Source organism: Monodon monoceros, unplaced genomic scaffold (genome assembly GCF_005190385.1).
Source record: "Monodon monoceros isolate NGI ecotype Baffin Bay Population unplaced genomic scaffold, NGI_Narwhal_1 Super_Scaffold_16, whole genome shotgun sequence".
Classification (NCBI taxonomy): Eukaryota; Metazoa; Chordata; class Mammalia; order Artiodactyla; family Monodontidae; genus Monodon; species Monodon monoceros.
The window spans coordinates 72,091,819-72,118,749 of NW_021703772.1; the positions used below are offsets into that span (position 1 = coordinate 72,091,819).

At 45.4% G+C, this 26,931-nt stretch overlaps 1 protein-coding gene across 7 annotated transcripts in view; it reads right to left on the minus strand.

The window, feature by feature from the left end:
* The window catches only part of TANC1 (tetratricopeptide repeat, ankyrin repeat and coiled-coil containing 1), a 230,222-nt gene that overhangs the window by 45,607 nt on the left and 157,684 nt on the right, over positions 1-26,931 (minus strand). For 5 of the 7 annotated variants that reach the window (XM_029225497.1, XM_029225499.1, XM_029225498.1 and 2 more), the window contains 7 exons: positions 17,080-17,343; positions 10,575-10,697; positions 9,462-9,743; positions 8,535-8,692; positions 5,967-6,198; positions 4,650-4,816; positions 2,250-2,857 (listed from right to left, as the gene is read on the minus strand). In XM_029225497.1, the coding sequence (XP_029081330.1) occupies positions 2,250-2,857; positions 4,650-4,816; positions 5,967-6,198; positions 8,535-8,692; positions 9,462-9,743; positions 10,575-10,697; positions 17,080-17,343 (1,834 nt within the window). Of the gene's footprint in view, positions 1-2,249; positions 2,858-4,649; positions 4,817-5,966; positions 6,199-8,534; positions 8,693-9,461; positions 9,744-10,574; positions 10,698-17,079; positions 17,344-22,705; positions 22,920-26,931 lie in introns of those variants that run through there. The other 2 variants (XM_029225501.1, XM_029225500.1) reach the window with 2 other exon arrangements.

Sequence of the window (26,931 nt, forward strand, 5' to 3'; positions counted from 1 at the left end):
GAGCACAGAGGAGGCTAGCTGACCCCGTTCCCTTGTGTTTCCAATTTCTCCCTCTTCACTGATTGTGTTTCCCCATGCTGTCTCAATGATGCTTCCAACAACGTCCCAATCCCCTGCATTGTTAAAAACATAAACCAATACCCTTCCCCACCCTCAAACTACCCGAAACCTCTCAACCCTTCCACTTTCCATGCCAGGACATTAGCTCTCTCCTCTTTCACGCCTCACAACCCAATGGAAGGAATCTCCTAAGGATCTAGGACCCTCCTCCCACAATGAAAAGCCAATGGCTTCCCCTTCATCCTCACCTTCCTTCACTTCTTGGCAGCACATACTCCCCTCACCTCCTTCCGTGCAATCCTTCTCCTTGTCCCAGAAGTCCAGAGCTCCCTTTCCTCTCACTGCACTTCCTCACTACATCCCACCATTGCCTCTCCATCAATGATGCCAGATCTTCAACGCCAACCTCTCCTCCAACCGTTTAGACCCCACCTGCCTCAGAACCTCACCACCAACCCCATAAACTCAAACTGCTAAAACCCAAAGCCGCCCATGCCTTTCTTACCCACTCTAAGAGCAACGCCATTCCTAGTTTCTGAAGCTTAACACCTCAGTGTGACCTACATACAACACCTCCTTCTGCTCGACTATGCCCACAGGCCAAGCCAGGCCCATCTATCTTATGTCAGCAAGGCTGGCCTCCAACTCCCTATCCTCCTAGAAAATTATCTGATTTGGCTAAACATGTCACAGCACACATTTCACCTAGTTATTACGGTCTGGCTAAATAACCTGGAACTTACAGTTTATAGCCCCAAAGCAGGTTCAAAAGATAATAAACTCTTAACCCAGTGTTGCCTAAGAAAACACCTTATCCACAACATGAAAAGAGCTGCTAGACCTAGTGTGTCAATGTTAAGTCAACAGTCATGGAAGGAAGGGAGTGTGCAGCTCACAAGTGCATATTCATTTCATCCCTGGCCCCAGCATCTGATGCAAGGTCCAGTCCAGCCCAAAGCAGACGCTTTAGCAGCTTGTCAGACCTCTTACACGAGGCTGGGAGCATTTCTGACTCACAGAGGGCAGAAGCCATTCAAGACAGAAATGATGGACTTCCCTGGTGACACAGTGGTTAAGAATCCACCTGCCAATGCAGGGAACATAGGTTCGAGCCCTGGTCTGGGAAGATCCCACACGCCGTGGAGCAACTAAGTCCGTGCGCCACAACTACTGAGCCTGCGCTCTAGAGCCTGCAAGCCACAACTACTGAGCCCACGTGCCACAACTACTGAAGCCCACGCACATACAGCCCGTGCTCCCCAACAACAGAAGCCACTGCAATGAGAAGCCCACACACGGCAACGAAGAGTAGCCTGCGCTCAGCAGTGAAGACCCAATGCAGCCAAAAAACAAAAAAAAGAAAGACAGCAATGATGTCGGCCAAGGCCAGGGCCAGGCAGAGGTGACGGACATGAACACACCCTTACTGAGAGCGTTTGCACCTTGAAGCGCCCAGTCTTTCACCCTGACTGGCACTATATGCCACAGGGCAGGCAGGCTTCCCACCCATCTCCTCCCCTGGGTGGAGAGGAGACCTGCATCCTGGCCCAGCCCTGCTGCAAAGCCTCAGTGGAACCTCTGACTCCCCGGATGCAGGTGCCCCATCGCCATCTTGTAAGTGGGGCATCTGAGCTCCGAACCTGAATCCTCCCGACCCCAAATCCCAGTCTGTTACATAGTGCAGAACACAAATGCAAAACGAGGAGGCCAGACGTGATGGCTGTGCTGCCCTCTGGGCCCACAGACACATCAGATCTCTGGGACAAGATGCCACAAGCTCAAGGGGTGGCGGGGAGTGGCAGCACCGAGGATGCGAGACAGTCCACAGACCCTCCGGTGAAGAAACTGAGCCGTGAACAGGCTCAAAGGAAGCCGGCTGTTCCCTGCAGCTAATGCCACACTCTCCCACGGGTGACCCATGTGCAAGGGGGCAGGGATCTAGAAGAGAATCACCAGAGAAATATGGCCCGGGCACTGCCGAGCTTCTCTTTCGTCCAAATGTACTGAGGAGTCCTAAAATTCCAGCAATTAAAGGAAGGAAGCTTCTGTTGTAGCAGCAGAGAGAATTTTCCATCACCCTTCCTGAATTATTCATGCTGTACTGTCTTTCTGTTAAAGAACACAACTAGCGTTTGGAATCCCTTCCCCAGTCACACATCAGACTCCCTGCACAGAGCTGCCCGTCATACCTGGGTTCACACAGGAAGGCCGTGTTTTCACCATCTGCTCTCCACACGAGCCACTCCCTGAAGGACGGGTGGCAGAACATGCGGGTTTTGTCTCGCCTCTTAATGAGGAAGCAGGAGAGGGCATCCATCCTCTGCTGAAAGTCCTCCCAGCCCTGCTCCCCTTGGATGTGGCCGGCATTAATCGCCTGGAAGATCTGCTCGTCTGTCATGGGGTGGAGGGATGCGAGGGCCACGTTTAAAATGGGCAGCGCTCTCTCAAAGGCGGACTGGGTCATGAACTTCATGTTGCACTGCAGCAGGTAGAGCTCAGACAGCGACACGGGTACCACCTTGTAGCTGGCGCTCTTGATGACCAGGTGTCCCCTCTGGAAGAGGTCCAAGGTGAGTTTGAGGTACAGGTAGGAGCCGAGGCTCCGCAGCACCAGGTGGCTGCTCACTTTCCCGATGAGGGCGGCGTCGGCCTTGCCATTCAGAGAGATGTTGCTGAGGATGTCCTGGCTGCTGTGGACCCTGTGCTGGACGTAGGCGTGCAGGTCGCTGTGGATGTCCTTGTTGTCTGGGAAGTCATCTAAGGACAGCTTGATGAATGGCAGCTTGCTGACGATTTCCTGCAAAAGAATGAGACGCCCAGTGCCACTCCACAGAGCTTTCTTTTTCACGTCAGCTGCATTTCAAACCAGATCCACTGGTTTCCTTTCAAGAAGGATTTTCACGGATTGCAGGGACTCATTGTTTTGTATTAAAACATGTAATAGGATAAACTGAAGATAAAAGGCTTATGTGAAAGAAATTCCTGATGCGAGATCAAATCAGAAAAGGCTTTCCTGAGGTCCTCATCCGAGGACGCAGAGCCAAGAGAGATGGAAGAGCCTCAAGCAGATGGCGGCGGCCTGGCTGCACCAGCAAAGGGGCAGTGAGACCCCCAGGTGACTTGATACCCATAATCTTTACACTGTGCAACTGCTTATAATAACAAGGACAGACACAAACCAATGCCGTACGTCTAAGACCATGGCCAGACAAGAGGCATCCTTCACTGTGCATTAGATACTGGGGCTGCATAACCCAACTGGGACATCTGAAACTGCCCCCAGGCTGGGCTCCAGTGACAGCCTGCCGTAACCAAGCTGCTGGACATTCGTAGAGCCCACTGTCATTTTGGTTTTTTGTAGTTGCCGTTTTCTGGCAAACTTAAATTGAAGTGTGATACACAGAGGTGCACAAATCCTAACTGCACAGTGTCAGTCACTTCCACAAAGTCAAATATACCTGTGGGACCAGCAGGTAGACAAAGAACATTGCCAGCTCCCAGAAGCCCCGTGTCCCTTTGCCATCCCACAGATAAGCATTGTCCTGACACCTAACAGCAGAGATGAGTTTTTTTTTTAATCCCTCTATCATTTGTGAAGTAGCTAAGTACACATCCTCAATGAATGTAACAGTCGTAGGAGACAGGCTGAGGACAATTACCGCACCCCTCCCCCATTTTACACAGATGCTAACGGAGCCTCTGAAAACTTACACAGCTCGCATGTAAAACACAGGACTCCTGCTTCTGTGCTGCTGACTGCCAGATCCTGCTCGCTGTGTGAAAAATGACTGAAAAGTGTATGGATCAAACGTCCATAAAAACAAACACCAAGTTCGAATGAGGTCTAATTCTACTTTTAAGGAGGAAAGAAAGAACCCAAATGCTATTTTAAAATAAATATCATCCCAAAAGGGAAAAGATCAGAATCTAATGTCTCGCGTCTTTACTAAAAATGGATAGGAGGGAAGGAGTCAATGGCTGTTAAGATATAATTTTAGGGTTTAAATGAGGGGACAGATGAGGAAGAGAATTTAAAAAAAAAAAAAACACTCTTCATCTCGCTGCAAGCATTACCTCATGTCTAAGTTTTATGAAAAACTAGGCTTTTATTCAGAATAGGCCTTAAAAATCTTTCTCCTTCATCCCTCCCTTTTCCCTTCATTAAAACAAACAAACAAACAAAAAAACCCAAAAAACAAAGTCCCACTACAAACCCAAACAAATAACTACAAGCAGGAATAACTTTAAACTCTGGTAGACCTGTTAGCCAGGCGCCTCAAAGAGCCCCCCAAACTGAGTTATGGTGAACCAGGGCGAGACACTTCTATTTTAGAAGCACAAGTACAGCTTGATGATAATAAGGAACTCACTTGACATCTTGATAAATGTGCCTTGGGGGTAAAAAGGTCAGAGTTTTCCTGTTTAGAGCTCTGTGCACTAATATTTCAAAGCTCTAATACAGTTTTCAATTCAGCAGCTAAATGGTTTACAATAGTTTAAGCTGTTAGTATTCATCTAAAATTGTAATTGTAAAAACTGTAAAATTGGGGTTTGGGGTCTTGGAAAGACATATGAGAACTCTTTTTTACCTGAAAATTTGCTCTTACAGTCACAATCAACTTCAACCATGCAGGGAATTTAGAAATAATCTTGGTAATAAATGAAGAAAGTGTATCTCCATAATCAGGTTTATGAAACTCAGCTTCGTTTAAACCGTCTATCAAAATAATGTATTCTTCTTCAGGAATTTTCTGCTCTAAAGGAGAAAATAATTTTTTTTAATTAGGAAATTATACATTTCCATAAGATAGCACCACCCAGTGTATTTTAATGCACAATTTAAAGTGTAAGGGAAAACTAAAAAGGTTTACATATGGCAGAAGAAATGGTTTTCACAGAAGCATACTTTCTATTAAATTTGTAATGAAAACCAGAGCGCAGAGCCTAAAGAAAACCAATTCTCACCAAACAGTTTTCAGAAACGTACTGTATTACACACATCAGCAGAATCTCACCCATGTATATGATACACTTAGCTCTTCAAAAACTCCTGTCACTGGGGAGAGCTACAGCAAAGATAACCAACACGGACCGAGATGAAACCTGCCAAAGACTCTAGGTTTCCCCACCCTGCAACCCCCGCTAGAGCTCCCTGGATGGATTCTGGCGAGGAAATCTGACCCTCAAAGGGCAAAGCATCCCGTCCGAGGCACACAGCCAATGGAGGCGAGAACTCTGCTGCAGAGACTCCTCCAAGCCCGAATCTAGTTTTCTATTCATTAGTGCCAACTTTCTGCCCAGGGATGAGGTGCAATGATGACATATCTGTTTCAATTCCCTCTCTCTGGCACCATCTGGCAGAAGTGCTACGTAGGCAGGTAAACTAGCTCAAAAGGTGAAGAGCAAAAGGGGGGAGGGAAGATGGAAAGTCAAAGGCCCAGAATAGCACTAACGCCCCTACTGTGGAGAAGATTCAAGGGCAAAAAAACCAAACGGACACTTCTAGAAACAGCTTCAGGTTCAACTGAGCAGAGGCCCCTGGAAAAACATGCCGGCAAGTTCCCCAAACAATCAACTTACACCCCTGCGCCTTAGGAGTGCAAAATATGCAGACAGCAGTTCCTAGACAGCAAATCATCTAAGTAACCTATGGTTACAAATTAGCTACTTCGGAAATGTTCAACCGCGGAGTGAATTCTCACTAGAGAGATAAAATTTAAAACAAGGCCATCTGGAGTGGAGCCAGGAGGAGCCCTGGGGAGACGGTTCTGAGGAAGGGGAGGAGAGATGTACTCACATCCTCCCTGGGTCCCCTTCACTCGTACCCCAGAGTCAAGTGGACCCCCACCCCGCTTCTGAGGACTGTCCTGGGGAGAGGGAGGACACGGGTGGCTGCTGGGAGGTACCGTCTCTCAGGCTTGTGAGCGGCTCCAGCACACCCCTCTTGAAAGCGGCCACTGGGTCCTGCACACAGGACCTGAGGCTTAGCATGCTCTGGAGCTGGGGCTCCCTTATCAGCAGGTCTCGGTAGGCGGCCAGCTGATGGGACCGGCAGAGCAGAGCAGCGATGCTGTGCACGAACTCGGGCACCAGGCACGTGTAGGTGTTGTCGGCCTGGCAGTAGTGGTAGGCCACGACCTGCAGAAGAAGCAGAGTGGTCAGCATCGCCTCGTCCTCTTCACACGGCACCTTGCAGGCTCTCCATCAGGGATGCAATTTTCCCGTTCTCCAAGATAACAAGAAACGTTGCTTCTATTCCCCAAGACTGAGTCATTATTTGGCTTAATTGATTCAGTTATCCCTTTACTTTGGAAGGAATTCTGAAGTTTGGCAAATTTCAGGCCAACTTTTATTTGCAGCCACAAGTCCGTCTTGCCTGGCAGTAAGATCAGCACAAGTTACTCTGTATTGAATATAAACTCATAAAAGTCATTCACAAAACTTAAAGCCTACCCTGGCTTGAAACAATTCCAAGCAATCCCGACATTCTCGACATCCACAAGTACCATATTCACTACATTTCTGTTTTCAAAAACAGCAGCATCTCCTTGGGGAACTCATGTGCGGCCCCCAAAAAGCAGATAAAATTGGTGGCAATGAAAGCCAGGCTCTCAAGTCACAGCTGCTTCCTCTCCCTGGCAGGAGGGCCGCCGCCAGCGACACCATGGAGAACTTCAACAGCAACACTGTCTGAAGGATCAACATCAGACACTACCAAATTCCTGCCTATCTTGTGAAGGGACACATAGGAGGAGGGAGGGTCCTGCCCAAGCACTGAGAGGATCCTTTTTGTTGGGATGGATTTGAAGTGGCAACAGGCTATTCATGAGAGAGACCCCCAGGGAAGTGCCAAATGCGGCACTGTCGAGAGGAGAGGCACACTGCCGATCAATGAAGAATCTGAGACTTTCCCAAACGAGGATGAATGGAGGCATATACGTACAAGGTAAGGGGGGTGAAAAAGGTCAAAACACACTCATGTAAAGTGCTTTATGTTTTTCAGAAGGGTTTGCGACACTGCTGTCCCACTCAGCCCTACAACCCCTACATAAGTAGGACAAGAACCACTAGCTACGGTTCAGAGGTGAGGGCAGCAGACAGACAGGTTGAATGACTCGCCAGGGTGAGAGACAGTCAATGGAATATCTGGGATTCGTTTCCTGGTCTGTAGACTCTTAAAAAGCAAGTGGCAAGAGTAGATGTGGCCAATTTGGAACTGCCCTGTGACTTCTCGTTTTGATTAAATTTATCATCGACACTCAGAGGAAAGCTGACAGCTCTTCGCCTCTCACCTGGAAAGAGATTAGCTGCAACGCAAGAGGACCTGTGAGCTTGTACGAACCACCAATGAGCTAGTACCACAGTCCACCTAGCATGGTGTTTGGCAATCCAACAGTGGGTGATGAAACCAATTTGGAGCCATAAAAGTTTTTCTTTTTTTAATTTAATACAGTGAATTTTATAGGATGTAAGAATAAGTGTAGTCTTACAATGCTTTTTCTTCAGTTGGGTGTGTGATGCTGTGTGTGAGTATCAGGTGTTTAGTGTAACATGTATTTCACATTTTAGGTCACAAAGTGGTTTGAAAAATCACTGTCACGGTGTGGCTTTGAAGTCTGCACTACAGCCCTCATCTCAGATCACCCACTCATGACCAGAGGACTGCCCCGAATCAGTGGTCAGGGCATCAGGGCTGCCCATGCCGGGTGAGGAACGGCCCTCATCTGGGAAGCAGAAGCGAGGAGAAGGGATCTGGGGCAGAGGAGCTTTCCTTTCAGTTCCCCTGCATCAACCTCACCCCAGGGGCTTTCCTTGCTAGATGCTTCTCACCGCTGTCCACCCCTGGTGGTTCTCCAGCTCCACCAACTCACGCCACTGCTGCCCCAGGAGACCCAAGTGGCTCACCAGGAATGAGAGGTGTAACCACTTCAATGCAGGAGGGCAGCTTATGAACCTCTGCCAGATGTCAAGCAGATAGAAAATTTCAGAAGGATCATGACTGACCATGAATCTAGGAAGGGAAAGTTGGCCAAGTCTCTTACAACATCACAAAACACCTCTGACAGAAAGACACTTGGATCCAAGGGCTCTAGGCAACAGAGCGCAGGTGGGGCGGAGCCCTGGGTCACTGGGTTAAAAGGCTCCCAATCTCCTGCTCTCATACGAAATGAAGGAGGACACATGCTTATAAGGATGGATTTGTGGCAAGTGCAATGATACCTCTGGCTGCTTTGAGGAACTCTTTCAATCCACTGTTTAGGAGGAATAAAAGTCTACTGCCAGTGTCCTAAGATACTAATTTTCATTAATACCTTTTATCTGGCGTACTCTAACACAATTTTATCAAAAGCTACACTTTCGCATTAAGCAACTCTTGTCTCTGTTTTAAGATCCCTTTTTAAAATTCATTTCTCAAAAGGCAAACTAGCAAACCTCTCTCTTTGGAAGGCTCCCATAGATCAGGAGCAGATTACCTTAGAAGCGAGGTATTTCACTGCATCCTCTCTTGGTCTCTGGTTCTCTGGAGTATCAGACCCAGACCCAGGGGGGGATTTAGCTGCATTGATACCACTTGTAGAAGAACTTGGTGAAAGCAATGGAGTGAAAGGAAGATCCTGGGAGGAATCTGAAGCTGTAGCAGAGAGACTAGTTTCATTATTTACAACAAGGATAGGGTGGAATATTGAACATACTTCTTGGTCGGACCCAGAAAGTATTTTAACGGGTAATGAGTGAACATGGTAACAAATGCAAAAGCCCAAATGGGGATACAAGGCTCCCCCTCAGCCCTGTCTTCCACCATCCAGGTGCCCTCCCAGGAGAACTGCTGTTTCTGGTTTCCTTTATTACATTCCTTTTGGTTTAAAAAAACAAAAAAACCTTTCCTGGCTCACTTGTCCCTGTTTACCATGTTAGAGACACTTTCTTTTTTTTACATATAAAGTAAGCTAAGAATAGTCAACTATTTGGCTACTCCTTCTGATTTTAGGTTTTTATACTTTTGGTAAATCTGACATAGAAGACAAAGGCTGTGGAAAACAGCGTGTGAACGAATTCTGCGCAGACTCCTTCTGGCTTGCTGTGCCAGAAGTCTAACCCACTCAGTTTTAGGACCCTGAATTCCCCAGAGCATCTGATCAGGCCTCACTGCCCACATCAAGAGGGGGACAGGTCTGACAGCTGGGAGAACACCAGGGAGGGCTGGTCTCAAGCCAGGTTATAGCTGCAGAGGACCATAAGAGATAAATATTGATAGTTCTCCAGCATACAGTCGCAAACCTGATACAGCAGCGGGGACAACTTGAGGAAAATGGGGAATTTATGTCTATCCAAACAGCAATTTCCTCCATCTATCTTACAGTAATATAATAAACTAGACAAGCAGTTAAACAGGGACATACTTTTGGGTGATGAACTGGGGCTGTTGGAAGCAATCTGCCTCATGCGGCTTCCGTGGCAGCTCAGTGCCACCAACTTAGAAATGATCGCTGTCTTCCCAAAGCCCACGTTTCCAACAACCACTGCTCCTCTGTTTTCTGTCAGTTCTGTGTTCCTCAAGTTTTCTTCTATCTGGTGAAAGAGCCAATCCCTTCCCACAAACACAGAGTCTGTAGTTATGCTCGGTACTTCGAACAACAGGGGTTTCAACAAAATGTCTTGCGGCTTGTAGGGAGCAAATCGTGCTTAGAAAAAAGAAAAGATCATTATTTTAGAAGAATGACATAATTTTATACACTAAAAAACTCAGTTTATCATTGCTTGTATGTTACTTTTAGCACAGACTTTAGTTTTACAACACAAGAGATCTGGAAGTATTAATATTACCAGTTTGGTTCTAGTAATACTTCCTAATACCTCATTTATCGTACCCTATTGGCCTTACAAAGGGTCCTATTCAAATGACTTTCTAGTCCTTTCATGTTTCTAAGTTATTTTCATGACTCAAGAGAGACACACAGAGGATTAGAGAAAGTGGTGAAGGGACCAAACAATGTCTCATCAGTTTATCTGAAACAGTACTTAAGACATGTTTCTTCCACTCCTATAGGAATAAAATGGAAATGCATTTTCCCTGGAGACAGAGTCCCAGCTCTTATCAGGGTGTGGTGGTGCTTTGCGCCCCTTATGGTGAGATTATTGGCCACCCAACTGTGCACTACGGGTAGAAGAAGCAGGAGGTGGCCCATACAGCCCAAGGAACTGTAACAAAGCCGATTCTTTGTTGATGACCAAAAAAATCTAGTGAGTGTTAAAGGACTCCTCACTTCAAAACAACGTATTGCAGAATAGTTTTTCAACTCCAGAAGCAAGTTAATCACATAGTATAAGGAAGAAGCCCCAAAACTGTTAAGGATGGCCTCCTAGCACACCTTACTAAAAGATAAACTTTTCACATACACACTTCATAGCATGTTTTTAAAACAGCTGGCTTGAATGCTGGTTACCACAGACTTTCCGTATTTAGTGAATGAGCTCATCATAGCCATGATCACAGCGGATGCAAAGATAAATACCTTTAACTTCCTGTGCCCTGCCTCTGGCCGTATTGTGCCACGGTAACCTAATTGATGTCCGAAGGGGAGCATTTCTCTGTCCGTCTAAATAACTCAGATCTTCCAATTTGGTTGAGCTCGTCGCTGTAATATTAAACTGAAGTTTAGTCTCTTCAAAGTTGAGTTTAATATCATACCCAAACTACTATAAATTATAAATTACTAAGCAATTCATTTCAGGCTTTCAACAAAACTTACTTCAGGGTGATTTTGGTTTTGTTTGCCCACCCCAGTTAATTTTTCCAGCAATGTCGTTAACTGAAAAGTGGACAAAACTAAGTGCTCCTCATTCTTGAGTCAAAGTCACGTTGATATGGTTGCCAGGAGTCTCCATTACTTCTGGAAAGAGACAGACCTCACCAAAAAATCATATGAAGAAAACTGACAATCGAGGGTCACTCAGTAAAGCTTCAGTACTGACTGCAAACACGCAGCACGGTGACCTGTCTTCTCTGCAGCTCCAGGGAGCCTCCTGCTGTTGCTGGAATTCCAACCTTGTTAACTAAGTGAGCAGATTCTGCACGGACAATTCCACAGTGCTCAGAACCCTAAAAGGCAGCTTTTGGCGGTAAAAGTAGCCGAGTGGACTTTATCAGAAAGCTTCAAATTTTTATGTATACATTATAGATTATATATTATACTATATTACATCTATGTATGCATTTTTTAATTCTAAAAATAATCACATTTACCTCTGATCAAATCAATAAGACTCATAGCACATAGCTACCTGTTCAAAAGTATTAAGGATCATTAACTGAAGCATACATCAGTTCAATTATAAAAATAATCAGTACAAAATAATTTTGTTAATTCTTAGCAAATCTTTAAAGCAAATATACAGTACGTGTTTTTGCCTTAAAAAAAAAAAAGGAACCTCCTCTTATTTACATACACATCCTAGGTCACAATGAGAAAAATCTAAATAAAAATAAACCTAATTTGGTTTGTGGGTTAAGTAGTCCAATTATAAAGTACCGGCAATCCTAGACATATGATTGTCTTACAGGATGATAAGATACAGATTATCATTTGAGGGTAAATGGCGGGGGAGAAGGACTCATATCCCCAGGGCTAAGTCTTCTAAGGACTGGTGAAATCATTAGTGCAACAAACTCCGGAGGGACAGAAGTCAAGCTGGGCCATCTGCCTGCTGAAAACCCTCTCGCTACCCCACGGGCTCTGGCACAGCTGCCGACCACCGACCAGGACCATCTGCCCGACCTAGGCCCTTCCTCACTTCCCCTCCTAAGGCCTCGGTCCTTTTCTTCCTCGCCGTTAGCGCCGCCTCCTCTCATTCCTTCATTCAACAGGCACCTGCGTGGCTCCATGGCCTGGCTCTGTGATGATGTGTCCCCTCTTGCTGCAGTCTCCAAAGGGCAATCGACCATGTGCCCTACTCACCTTCCCAGGCCATGGAGAAAGATCAGACACCTTGACTCTAAAAAAAGCACACACTGATGCTTCTTCAGTGCATATCCACAGCCTGTTCACACACCCCGTAAACATTATGTCAATACACAACACAAAACTTTCCTGTTCGAAAGATTCAGCTAACTCCTTATGCAGGACGTCCAAATGGGCCTAAATTATGGGAATCCAATGGCAACCTCTAGCTCCTCTCCAGGTCCTTCACAACCAGGGCATGTGAAACTTCTCAGAGGGCCGCAGGGACCACAACCATCACCCTGGCTCCCTATAATAATATAGCTTGGAACATATTTCCAGGTTCCCACCTGGGACCTGGGACTCTGACTCGGGCCTCTGCAAATGCCCCCCTCCTCAGCACGCCTCACTGTGAATAAACGCACATGTTGAAGGCTGAGGTAGAACAATCCACAAGCTGGTTCAGTTTAGAGCTGGAAGAGCCACGACTGCCTGACCGGCTGCTGCTTCAACCCCGGAGAGCACAAAGACGCCTGCAGCCTCCAAAGGTTTCCCGTTTGCCTTTCCACCCTAACCCGTCAAAACATGACATTCAGTTCATAATCTTGTAACAATGGACAGGTTTAAGAAGAAGAGACGATGAAGGGCATGCCAAAGAAAGGGTCGCAAAAAAGCCCTAGTTTGACACAGAGGCAGAAGACAGTGGGGTTTTGAATGCCTCTTTTCAGGTATCCAGTCACCACAGCTTCAGCTCTGAAGCAAGCAACAGAGCGGCCCCAGCAACTCCAGAGCTCTATTTAAAACATGAATATGCTGCTTTGAAATGGACCACTGCTCAGCAGGGCTGCAAGCCCCCAGCTGCCAGCTCCCTCTGCTTTCTAAGGTATCATCACAGCCACTGAGGTGGCTGGAAAAGGAGCAGCAGTGACGCTGCAGCTGCTCAGCACCGCACCCAGGAGACGCCCACCCAGCTGATCAGGTGACCAGGCTGACGTGCTGTCCTCTCACACGTGCCTACGGATGCTCGGACACTACAAAAATTAGTTCGCTTCTGGTATTTAACAATAAGTGCTTTCAAAAGCCTGAACACTATACAGGGCCCAGAAAAATCAGAGAGGAAACAATAATTTCATGCTGCAATAAACCTACTGCTAGTATCTCTACAGTTAAATTAATTATAATTAATTTATACTCACTGCATACATACATTGTGTCTAACATCTGGGTGAGAGGTACATTTTAAGATGCTGCAGGAAAGAGGGTTTTTTGGGGGGAAAAGGGGGTGGGGTGGAGTAGGTGGAGCGAGAAGCACAGGGAGACTTCTCTAAGCTGAGCAAAGGGAAACATCTGTTGAAACACCATGGATTAACCTATCAAAGGTAAACACCATTAAGTCCAGGGCAATTACCAGTTAGAGTTTCAAGAAAATTGGCTGGTAACTTTGCTTGTTGATTTCCTACACTAAACACAGCGTTCTGTGATTCACTTAGAATTTCAAAAGACAAAAACAGGGGGTCCACAAGGTAGAGCCCAGGGACCTCCCTGGTGGGCCAGTGGGTAAGGCTCCATGCTCCCAATGCAGGTGGGGCCCGCGTTTGATCCCTGGTGGGGGAACCAGATCCCGCATGCCGCAACTAAGAAGCCCACATGCCGCAACTAAGAATGGGAGAAAATATTTGCAAATGAAGCAACAGACAAAGGATTAATTCCCCAAATATACAAACAGTTCATGGAGCTCAATATCAAAAAAAAACAAACAAACAACCCAATCAAAAAATGGGCGGAAGACCTAAACAGACATCTCTCCAAGGAGGACATACAGATGGCCAAGGGGCACATGAAAGGATGCTCAACATCACTATTAGAGAAATGCAAATCAAAACTGCAATGAGGTATCACCTCACACCAGTCAGAATGGCCATCATCAAAAAATCCTCAAACAATAAATGCTGGAGAGGGTGTGGAGAAAAGGGAACCCTCCTGCACTGTTGGTGGGAATGTACATTGATACAGCCACTATGGAGAACGGTATGGAGGTTCCTTAAAAAACTAAAAATAGAACTACCATATGACCCAGCAATCCCACTACTGGGCATATACCCAGAGAAAACCATAATTCAAAAAGACACATGCACCCCAATGTTCATTGCAGCACTATTTACAATAGCCAGGTCATGGAAGCAACCTAAATGCCCATCGACAGGCGAATGGATAAAGATGATGTGGCTGAGTAAATTACTCAGCCATAAAAAGGAACGAAATTGGGTCATTTGTAGAGATGTGGATGGCTCTAGAGACAGCCATACAAAGTGAAGTAAGCCAGAAAGAGAAAAACAAATATCATATATTAACGCATATATGTGGAACCCAGAAAAATAGTACAGATGAACTGGTTTGCAGGGCAGAAATTGAGACACAGATGTAGAGAACAAACGTATGAACACCAAGGGGGAAAAGCAGGGCGGGTCGGGGGTGGTGGTGGTGGGATGAATTGGGAGATTGGGATTGACAGATATACACTAATATGTATAAAATAGATAACTAATAAGAGCATACTGTATAAAAAAATAAAGTAATCTTCAAATATCTTTTTAAAAAAGAGTCCGCATGCCACAACCAAAGATGCCACAACGAAGATCTCACGTGCCACAACTAAGACCCAGTGCAGCCAAAATAAATAAATAAATAAATATTTTTTAAAATAGGTAGAACCCAATTACCCAACTTCTGGATTATCCAAGATATCATTTTAAAGGCTTCTCACTCTGCTTTTTAATGAAGGAATAAGGTGTCTGTTTCATACATTTTGATGTGGCATATACAGTAATAACCTAACTGCAGCTTTCTAAATCAATTCCACTTCAACAAATGCTTTTACAAAGAAAAATCTCTGCAGAGCAAAACAATCACCACAGCTGGCCAACTTACTTTCATAATCTTTGACCAAAAAATTTCACTGTACGAGACAGTTAACACTGAAGCGACAACTCCAGTTCTTTGTGACAGGCTCTGTGACAGTACAGGCAGGCAGCCTTAGGAACTTGTTTCCATATCCTCACCCCCCAGGGGAACCATGTCCCTTGAGGAAGCTGGCATCACCCTTCCTTCACCTGCTAGTCCTTACTCGGCCCTCATGTACCAAAATACCTTTCCTATCAAATGGCAATTTCTCTGTGTTTACGTGGATCTTGACATGCAAACACTTCCAAGAGATTTCAGTATACGCTCCTTCCCATTTTACTTCAATCCTTCGAACACTGAGCGTTGCCTACTGCCCTGTTTGTAGCAGCCTGCCTTCTAATCCCTAGATAAACAGCTCTGCATAGAGTCTATAACCTGAGTCTTTTATTCTTTTCAATGATACTTGAAAAATCTTGGCATTCCCTCTTAACTGAGGTTCAGCTTTAGGGGTAAGAGGGTGGGCAATGAAGAATCTACCAGACTCCCAGCTTGTTAGCAGAACTGATACTATGATGTAAGGCACTTGCCTATTTCCTTCCAAAATACGTTTTTAGTTTATAAAATATGCAACACGGAGAAATGAGCAAACCCATTAGGCTGGGCAGTCACTGCTCAACACCAGAGGTAAAACCCTCCCAATTCCACAGGAGGTCCAGTTCAAGTGCATCCATAGATGCTAATGAATGAGCACAGCAGAAATCAGAAAGGCCTGCTCTATAATCACTGCAGTCTCCCGAAAACGCTCAGCTCATACCCACTGTCACTTCACGTGGCAGGAAACCACATAAAAGAACATCAGGCAGAAAACATAACCCGGAAGGGGGTCCTTTTACCACTGTTAAGGTAATTTATTAGTGTGTTTCCTAATTTCGAAATAGCTTCATTAAATTGAATATGAGTTTGCTATTTTGTTGAAGTCAATAAAGCTATGAAGTCCTGAGATAATACAAATGAACCATTCATCACATCCAGGTAAAAATGGTCTAAAATGCCTTGGGTGCAACATGTTATGCCGTAGATAGTGGGAGGGTGGTGGGAGGACACAAAAGCTTCTGGAAGAATCATCACTCAATACGCATAAAGCTCTCAGTACTTCCCTCTGGCAGGCACGCCAAATCCCTCTGAAAGTGAATTAAGAGTTGTGTCTCTGAACTTTTCCATTAGGGCCATTTATTTATCAGCTGTTTCAGAGTTCCATTGTAAAACACACCCAATAACAACCAGAGCGGCCTGGCACATCCCAAAGGAGCAATATAAAATCACAGAGGAATCCTTTGATGTAGGAAGAAAGATCCTGGGTCCAGGCCTTGGCAGAGGAGAAATTTAAAGGCCTCATTGGTAACAAAGATGATCAAAACAAGTTCCTCTTCTAAATTCAACAGAAGAGCACTGAGTTTAGAAACTTGGGAGCTTAAAGCAGGCACGACAGCTCAGAGGCAGAGTTCCCTTCCCCACCCACTGAGAACTAGTCTCCTTGCCTCACAACCACTCACTGACCAGTCAACCAGCACCAGTCACCACTTCTGCATTCTCTTCTCAGCTCTGGCTGCCACATCTTGCTGAAGGGCACGTCTGTCTCACCTATTTTCATTGCCTTGATGGAGAGCTCTCTTTCCTGCTGCTTATGTTTTAAACTATGAGCTCCCTTGAAACTGAATTATACAAAAATTGGACCTCGTATCTGTGTGATGGGCCTCAATTATAAAAAATTAGTTTGAAAGTTGGATTAGAAATTCTTTGAGCTAATATTAACAAACTCATTCTAAACAACAATTCCCATTGACCAAGCTGTAAATCCTCAATTAACTCCGACTCAAAATAACAAAAAACAAGCACAGAGTTTTTGGTGCTTTCTTCCCTCAAACACAAAGAGCCATATAGTCTAAATATTAGATTTAAAGAATTCCAGAGGGGGAGGGTCACTTAAAGACCATTAAGTGCAGCCTTATGTTTACCCTCACGTTTACAGATGGGTAAACTAAGGCCTACAAAAGGTAAGGGCCTGACCCATGATCACAAATTCGGCCTGTGTCTGGATTAGATTCCCAAGTGAAGAGAGTGAGCAGGGGGCACCTCAGACCCAGTGAGATCACCCTTCCAGGGAGAGGCGTGGCCTTACCTGCAACTGAGTTGGGCCGTGGCATTATTAGCGAGCTGGAGCTCTGAGAATAAGGGACCGGACCATCTCCAACTGAGGCTTCGGCTTTGGGCAGCACACTCTCCGCTGGCCCAGGGGGCTCCTCTTCTGCCACTGGGGAGCAATTATCTGCCCTGCGGTCATGAAGCACTCCCTTCTGTACCCCTAACCTTAGGCTTCCGTCCTTATTCCATTCCAAACTGGAGCCACTCCGGTCATCATTTTCGGATGAACTTGTAATTGTGGCTGAAATGAGAGACCAAAATACTTTGAAGGAAGCCAGGAATTGCTGGTGCCGTTGAGAGTACACACACACACACACACACGCGCGCGCGCGCACACACACACACACACATGCACACACCCTTCCCCATGATCAATGGAAAGCTTTCTGGCCCGCACAGATTTTTATCAAAGTATGTTTCATACAGTGTATTTTAGTAAATTAGAAGAATGTTGCTTATCAGGGGAAATAAACTGCTAAATCATTCTACAGGGGAGGAAAAAGAAAACTCTGAGAAGAAGATAATGAAAAAGCTGTCTAAAAGTACCTGAGAGCTAACAGTAAATCTGTGTAATTTGGAAATGATATAGCCTGTCTTTTAACAAAGATGAATTGCCTCACAAAAGAATTCAGATCTCATTAAATTCCCTTGAACCTTTAAGTATTTTTCCCAAATTAATAACATTTGTGTATAAAGAGAGGGGGCAGGGCAGCACAATAGTTAGTACAGAAAAGATGCAGGAGAAAAATCTATAAAACAAAAACACAACTATTAAGTCAAGCAGAAATTTGATCCTTAGAATTAAACTTTATAACATCTGTTCAAGACGATCCAGAGAGGCTGACGTGACTACTCCTTTAGCAGCTCAGAATGGAAACCTCTACGTAACCAGCGCCGGGAATACGCAAGCATGGGAAGGGACACTTGACGGCAGAATTAAAATTTAACCTCTTCTAAGAAAAACAGGATGGAAAAACATCTTGGCAAAAGAGGACGAATATGGTGAAGGAAAGCAGCAGCATTCACTCCACACATCTACAAACAGCCACTTCTGATTTAAAGACGCTGAGCCATATGTGATCCGCTTGCAAGCAACACTGGCTTGAGTCCTTGAGAATAGAGGCCAGGTCCTCTGATCTTTATTTGGATCCCAGCAGCTCAGGCCCTTAACTGCAAGACTTAAATGGGAGTGCACAGGGTCAGAGGGCATTCAGGACCCAGCTGCCTGGATGAAGCTGCTTCTTCAACATACCCCGATGATACACACTTTACCAGCAGGCTGGTGAATTAGCTCCAACAGAGTCTGCCAGCTAGGATCAAAGGGTCTGAAGGGGTTTTGTTTTGTTTATTTTTACAATGCTCTTTATGGTTTAGAAGTAAGGACAAAACAATTTCCTCCCGTGATGCGACCGACCGCAGGGTATCCTGTCACAATTCTCAAACTATCTTTGCTCCTGCTGGACTTACCACCCACTGCTTATCTCCCTGCTTAAAAATCCCTTCTACATGCTGAAGCCTCCTCAGAGGATGCACCACGAGCTGATCCCTTCCTTTTCTGAGCACATATTCAGTGCTCAGTAAATGTTTGCTTATTCAACCAATGAGCAAATGAACAAACTACATTTAATCTGTTATTGGTTCAGGATTGTTGACATTATGTCTCTAACCGAAGCGTAAGCTGATTTGAGAGGGGCCTGTCACATCTTTAGGGTACCTGTCATTACTCCCAGCATTTCCAAGTTTTCTAGCAGGCGTATTAATACTAATCTTTCTCTCTATTTGGAATCGACCACAGTCTCCACTGTGTGTTTTTTAAATGGACCATTCATATCAGCATACGTATATCAAGTATGACTCTTTCCACCCTAAAAATGCAGGTGGTGGCAGTAACAGCAGCAGTTGATACTTATTGAAGGTTACCGTATATATCATGGATTGTGCTAAGGGCATCACAGGAATACTCTACTTTATTAATGAGATTATGGCCTCAATGGTAGTTAGTTACTAATGATAAGCTGTGACTGTGTTCCAGATTTTCATTTAAAAGTCCAGTGCTCAGGACTCAGAAAGCTTTTCCTGCAGGCATGTTGTAATTAGGTTCCCAGGCTACCCCAACACCTAAGTTACAGAAAGCGGGTGGGGCGACTGGTCTGGTTTTTATGTTGTGGCTGTTTTATCTGGGGGCACATGTTCTTAAGGTGAAAAACAAACCATGTCAGAGTGATGTTCTTTCTCCTTTGCTCTCCCGAAGTGCCATGCACTTCAGAATCAAACCCCTAAGGATCTGATCCTAACTCAGGCCTCAAGCAGTGGGAACAGAAACTGGGACTTCCCTACCCCCTGTTACCAGGGACAGCACCAGAAGCAGGGCTTCCGGAACCCAAGCAGCAGCTAGGCAGGGACATTCTGGTCAGGGCTCATGGGATGCAGGGACAGGCTGAACGCCCAGTTCTGTCAGCACAGCCACAGGTGCCCAGGCCCTGATGAGTGGCACCATTCAGGTCGTGGCAGTGAGCGGAAGGGAAGCAGGTAGAGGAAGAAGGCCCCCAGGCAGCTGGGAAGAGAAGTCCCAGATGGGGCCACGATTTCAAAAGGAGGATATTACGAGTTTACAGTATGTTTGTAAGGAGGAGACTCTCCCACTGTCCTCAAGAAGTTCAACTAAGGGACACGTTCCAGAGTCCACACTGAGCAGGGCCCTCTCAGAGGCAGGCAGGTGAGGAGCTCTGAAGCCAGGGCCCTCCCCCAAAGATGCTCCACTAAGATTGCCCCACTTCACAACATTCCTCCCTGGGATCCAGTACCAGACCCAGGCTGACGGCTGGAAGCCCCAGCAGTGAACTTTCATCTCGGTTCAGGCACAATGCAGCTCTGAAGCAGATCCAGTGGGGCAGATGAAGGCCCCAGTTCTCCCACACGACCCAGGAAGCACACCAAAGAGGGAAGCTCCACAGTCTCCAAGAAAGGGAAAGTATTTCTTATAACAAATGACAAGCTACTCAAAAAATACCTATTCTTCTTCCAAGCTAACAGAAATAAATTCCTAATTAAGTTAACCCAGTCACCTTCAAGTTTTAACACACACAGGGCAACATCCTAACTATGATGTTTCTTTTTTTTAAAAAAAAAAAAAAAGCTCTAAAAAATCAGTGCCATTTGACATTTTCCAGAGACTGGATAATCTTGAAAAGTTCCCTAACAACTCAACTCAAAAATTCTAACATCTTATGACTTCAACTATTATAGATGCCAGTGTTCATCAATTAAGACTTGCCATCATCACTCAGGCTGTGTCTCAGTCACTCTGCAAACACACAGGATTCTGTAAAATGAGCAACTTATCAGGCCTTAAGTTTTACCAAGCTACGAGGTTAGGCTGTGCCTTACAAGTCAGTATTAAATTAGGTTTGGTACTGCTCATTGATTCTCATGTGCTACTACTTCCGACTCTCCATGTAACTTGAAAATTCCTTTTAGCCAAGGACAGGGGGTTACCTTCCTCTGTAGAAACAGCACATTTAACCAGACCTACTAGTGCACTGGGCTATACCACCTCCAAAGCACTTTCTAATTATGTTAAGACATATACATGATCACCACAACACAAGAGAAGAGGTGGAAAGGCTGAGAACCATCAATCCCACTTTATAGATATGGAAACACACTGGGGAGAAACTGATCTCTCTCTCTCTCTCTCTGTCTCTCTGTCTCTCTCTCTCTCTCTCTCACACACACACACACACACACACACACACACACACAGAGTTAGCGGTATGTCTAATACCAGTCCTTTTGACTGCACATGCAGTGTGTATTAAAACTCCCTTTGCCTTGTACAATTCTCAACATGTAAAAGGAGTTCTGTAAAGTTATCTGTGGCTAAAAAGTATTTTGCAGTTCATGAAATCTGCCTTGTTAAAAACAGCAACCCCTGGGCAGGGGCTAGTGGAGAGAGGCCAATCATGGGCTCACAGCAGCCAGGAGGGAGTCTGACTGGGAGGTGGGGGAAGCAGAGATAGAGACCCACTCAGTCATTAAACGTTTTGCTACATATGGCACTGCAATAAAATGATTCCTTCTCCTTCCCAACTTTCCCTCATCCCCTCTTTGCTTATTGAAGGTTCTTTCATATGTTGAATGTTCACTTGAAACAGAATTAAAAAAAAAACAAAAAAACAGTAAAGTCCAGGGCCCAGTAAGTAGTTTGGTGGGATCTAAATCAAATTGTAGGTTTAAAAGAACATCAAGAAATAAATTAAGGGACTTCCCTGGTGGCGCAGTGGTTAAGAATCTGCCTGCCAGTGCAGGGGACATGGGTTCAATCCCTGGTCCAGGAAGATCCCACATGCCATGAAGCAACAAAGCCTGTGCGCCACAACTACTGAGCCTGCACTCTAGAGCTGCGAGCCACAACTACTGAGCCCGCGCGCCACAGCTACTGAAGCCCACGCACCTAGAGCCTGTGCTCCACAACAAGAGAAGCCACCACAATGAGAAGCCCGTGCACTGCAACCAAGAGTAGCCCCTGCTCACCGCAACTAGAGAAAGCCCACATACAGCAAAGACACAATGCAGCCAAAAATAATAAATAGATAGATAGAGATATATTAAATTGACTATTTAACGTATTACTCCAGAATTATAGATGGACTAATAGAATTACAGATGGACTAATTATAGATGGACTAATAATTATAGACTAATGCATTAGTCCAGAATTGTTTAGAAACTAAGGGCCACTGATATCAAACATATACACAGAGCCAAATTCTTCTCTCTCTTAGCTCTGGAAAAGACAAGAGGTGAAAAGTGCAAGGGGCTTGGTTCAAACTTTGGCTTTTCTTCTTTTGAGGACCCACAAGGGGTTATGTCTCTCTGGGCCCACTACTAGGAATGGGCACATTTTTGTCTTACCTTACTGACATCATCTTGTGTGTTTGATTGTGCTTCTCCCTCTACACAGGTTACTAGGAATCTTAAAACTTTCTGCCCACTTATAAGCAAAATTAATAAAATCTTATGAACCTGACTGCTGACTTCATCTCTTCTCTCACTCTTTCCCAACTCATACCTTCCCTGAAAAAGAAAAATCTTGTTTTAGTAAATGCCTATGAGCATTTCAAATCCACTAGGGAGGGATGAAATATAAATAAATAAGTATCCCTAGGAAATAAGAACAACAATAGTGGCTAACATGAATATTATAATAGTGTTAATCATGCCTGGGTCCTGTTCCAAACTCTCTCCCTGGGAGAGAAAATTAGATAGAAGGGCACATGTAAAGTGCCTCGTATATCATAAGGACCCAAGAATGCTTTCCTCCCCATACAACTGAAGAAAAATAAAGTAGCACTAATAAAACCCAAACAAACATCTTTCAGCTTCTATATCCAGTTTAATGGTTGAGGGGAAGAGTCTAAAAGTTAAAACACGGGACCAAGGAATTAGAGACCAAACAAGAAAGAAGCAGACCGGTTGCTTATGAAAGTGGAGGAAGGGAAGAAGTGAGTAAAAAAAGGAAAATCCAACTAGTGCAGACACTGTCTCTTTGACCCGACTGTGTAAAGATCATCAGCAACTCTAGAAAGCGAAGAACGTCCCACCGAGGCTGGGGCAAGATCAAAGTGACAGGTCCAGGAAGCCACGGGCCCACTCGCTGGTCCTTTGGACCCGACAGCACTCGGTGCGCTCCTCTGCCGTGTACTCACGCCTCACACGGTTCAGGCTGCCGTGCCACACTCTGGACTTCCCTGAGTGACAAAGGGGGAAGACTGCAAGGACGAAACCAGCCTGCTGGGAACCTTCTGACCAGAAATGCCAGACTGTGCTTCTCCCTCTGCCCCACCCACATACTAACAAACCGCAGGGAACAAAGTCTGAGGCTCGCTGCTCTCACCTCCGGCAGCCCAGGAAGGCGAGCGAAGGCACTCACGTCTGGCAGGATGGGGGCGGGGGGTGGGGGGGGCTGGCCTGAGTCACCTCTGGCTCTTCCTCTCGCCTCTCTGCATGGACAGCAGCGCGTGGCTCCTCTGGCCAGCCCTGGGGAGCCACCGAGGGCCCTGCGCTTTGGATCGTGACAGACAGATCTCTGTCCCAAATCTCTGGCTCAGTGCTCACGGCTGTGCACAAGGCGCACTCTGCTGTGACAGGCAGCGAGGCCAGGGGCCCGAGCCACAGCCACGCGGTCCCAGCAGCGCTCTGTGGGCAGCTGGGGCGGGGCAGTGGGGGAGGGGAGGACAGGCCTCCTCACTCAGCCACACCATTCCAACCTCAGCCCCACCCCACATGGCCCAGACTCAGTGGGACAGGGCAGGCAGTGGCCTCCGGAGAACAGCCTGCGGACCCGAACAACAGGAAGTTTTCTAGCAATAGCACGTGACACGGTGTCCTGGTAAGGCTTCGCATAACCCGAACGCCAAAGGCCTAGACGCTGGCACTTCTGACTTAGTCCAATGACTCCAGAGAATTCTGGATTCTTCCAGAAAAAAGTAGAAGGCACTATTAGTGGTTGGTATTATTATGCACCTACGGCATACACCTTCCATCAGAGGGCACTGCCATGTTTTAAACCCTTTTCAGCTAGTGACAACTTGCCCAAGTTTCAAAGGGCAGGAGACCATTCTTTGGTTCCACAGGTAAACAAGTTTTAAAGTAGATACTGTGCCTATCTCTGTTGTCCCAGTACTGAAAGAAACGTGCTCCTGGTGTGCAGTCGGTGCCAGTAAACGCTTCCGACAAAACAGCCCGGAGAATCCAACCACGGTCTGAATACAAGTATAGCAAGCGCTTTGCTAACTCGCATCACCGCCAAGGACTTCTTTCCCATGTTAAGTACGTTACCAAATTATATATGTAAAAGCAAATTTTCCTCCTTCACCCAAGAGATTAAAAAGCTTCTATAATTAAGGATGATTTTTTAAATTGCAGGCAGTGTAGCAAAATGAATAGTAACACAGATTTGAAACACTCTAAATAGTTATTACCAAATCAATTTCAAAGCATTTCAATTTAGTAGCAAGCAGGGCAAGACAGGTGGCAACACAGCAGTATTAGCATAAAATCAAAAGGACAGGAGTTACAACAAGTTAAAAATGAAAATAAAGTACAATTAATTCCTCTTTGTGTGCCTCTCTCTGCATCTGATCATCTCCCTTGGGACACAAAGTCCAGGAAATAAAAGGTCTAAAGCTACCTCTAGAATCAGTTTCATTTTACAAGCCTAGGAAGGCAGAGAAGAGAGATGCAGGAAGATAAAAGTCAGCCCAGGGTAACTTTTCTTTATGTCCTAAGCAACTGGGCAGAAGAACAAATATTATCAAACTCCAGCAAGGATGCTAATCAAGTGTCCGGTATTTCACTGCAAGCCACTTTTGCAGGAGCAATATTCCTGTGAAGGTAATTCCCCTGCCTAAATATACACCAACACAGCCAAAAATAAAACAAATAAATTAATTAAAGAAAACGTATACCTGCCTCCCAGCTTCAAAGTGAGCAGGGGGGGAGCAAATGTAAGCTCCCTCCCCCACCCCCCACCCCCTACAGAGAAAGGGGAAAGGCAGCAGGAAAAGCCTGAGTTCTTGCTTTACCCTCTTAAAATTCTGAGCACTTAATCATCCTGAAAGCTACCTGGCCTGGTGGAATGCGGGTGGCTCAGGTGTGGGGCAGCAGGGCAGGTGGAGACACACCTGATCTGCTGAGAAGACACACCCAGTGTGGGAGATGGTGGGGTGAGAGGTGAGATGTGGCTGTCCTCCACTCAGAACCCCCTCCCCTCCCTTCATGGGGCTGTCCTAACACCAACTCTCAAAAGGAAACCCATCCAACATGCTATGAAAGCCACTGGGAGATTATAAATGTCAGCAGGTACAAGCAGGTGGCAAAGAAAGGAAATGGAAGGGATGACTGACTTTTAATGGCCTCTCTCTCTGCCAGAATTTTTTAAATTGCTACCTGGAAATCCTTCTCCTGGGCACCTCTATCATTAATGGATAGGAAGGATTTATTATTGTTTTAAATCTTGATAGGAAAGCTGAGTTTTGTTTGTTCCTCCTCATCCAACATCTATCCTCTTTCTCCCTAAATAAATAGCCCATTTCTCTGAAATAAATACACACACACATAAAATACTGAACATGATATGGACATAAACAAAAACTAAACAGTATCTTTAAATCAAAAAGTGCTTTAAAGCCCGCTATTCTCAGTGATGTTTTCTTTTTTTTAATCAGATTGGTTTTCACACAGATTCCAATGAATACACATATAGGCATACTGTGTTTTATTGCACTTCACAGAAATTGGGTTTTTTTCAAATTGAAGGTTTGTGGCAACTCGGCATTGAACGAGTCTAAGGGCGCCGTTTTTCCAACAGCATTTGCTCACTTCATGTCTATGTGTCACATTTTGGTCATTCTCGAAATATTTCAAATCCTCTACCAACAAAAAGATTACAACTCGCTGAAGGCACCGATGATGGTCAGCATTTTTTAGCAATAAAGTATTTTTTAATTAAGGTAAGTACACTGCTTTTTTCTTTAGACATAATGCTGTTGCACACTTAACAGACTACAGTACAACTTTTATACACATTAAGAAACAAAAAAATTTGTGTGACTCGCTTTACTGCGATATTTGCGCTGTTATGGCGGTCTGGAATCAAGCCTGCAATATCCCTGAGGTCTGCCCGTACTTAATTTTTTTCTAAGCCGGGATTAATAGTCTACAATTTCCATTTGTAACAGTTGGAAGCAAGTTATATTCAAGGGAGTGTCACTAAGAAAAAATGTTCTTTCCACCATGGAGGAAATACCTTTAAATGGTACTTCTTTATAAAGTCTTCCTTTTCAAAGCAAATAATTAAAAAGCTGCTTCATGGTGACTGAGTACAGCTGCTGTCACATTTAGAAGGTTTTCACATTGCAGCTTTGAAAATCAGACACTAACTTCTAGGTAATGCCAATGATTTTATTATGTAAAGAGTAAGGAATTTTACTTTTAAAAAAAAAAAAAAAAAAAAAGAGGGCTTCCCTGGTGGCGCAGTGGTTGGGAGCCCGCCTGCCGATGCAGGGGACACGGGTTAGTGCCCCGGTCCGGGAGGATCCCACATGCCGCGGAGCGGCTGGGCCCGTGAGCCATGGCCGCTGAGCCTGCGCGTCCGGAGCCTGTGCTCCACAACGGGAGAGGCCACAACAGTGAGAGGCCCGCGTACCGCAAAAAAAAAAAAAAAAAAAAAAAAAAAGACATTTGTAAGGAATGTAGTTAATCCCATCCAGCTCAGACAGTATTTCTACATGACAGAATTATTAAACTTCTAAAGACATTTATGTTGGAAGAACTTGGAGCTCCTGAAATAGGATGCAGCGGGACTCCCCTCTGCATTACACCGTGAACATGGGGCAGGGGGTGGAGAGGCGCCCTGCTAGGCCTTGGCCTCCACAGAGAGGGACTGGAAGGGGCCCAAATAAATTCCTCTCATGGTCATTAGCCTGCCCTTTCTCCTACTAAGCAATTCCAAAAGGAAATTCTCTTCACCTGCAAATGAATCAAAACCAGTAGAAACAGAACCCAGGCAGGGCACCCTGTGGCAGCCTGAGAAGGCTGTCTGGGCACGTGGGAACACAAACTTCCCTTCACGGCATCTGTTGGGCAAAAATATTTAGACTGAATAGAATCATCATGAAGGAAGTCACCTTGAATAGTAAGGGGGAGGCCCAGGAATTTTTAAGGATGGGTTAGCATTGTTAGAAATTTCCCCTAAATAAACTGTGCTAATACTGTACGTGGAGCTCTGGTCTGAGCCCCGGATGGGAGCCTACAGCTTCCCCAAAGC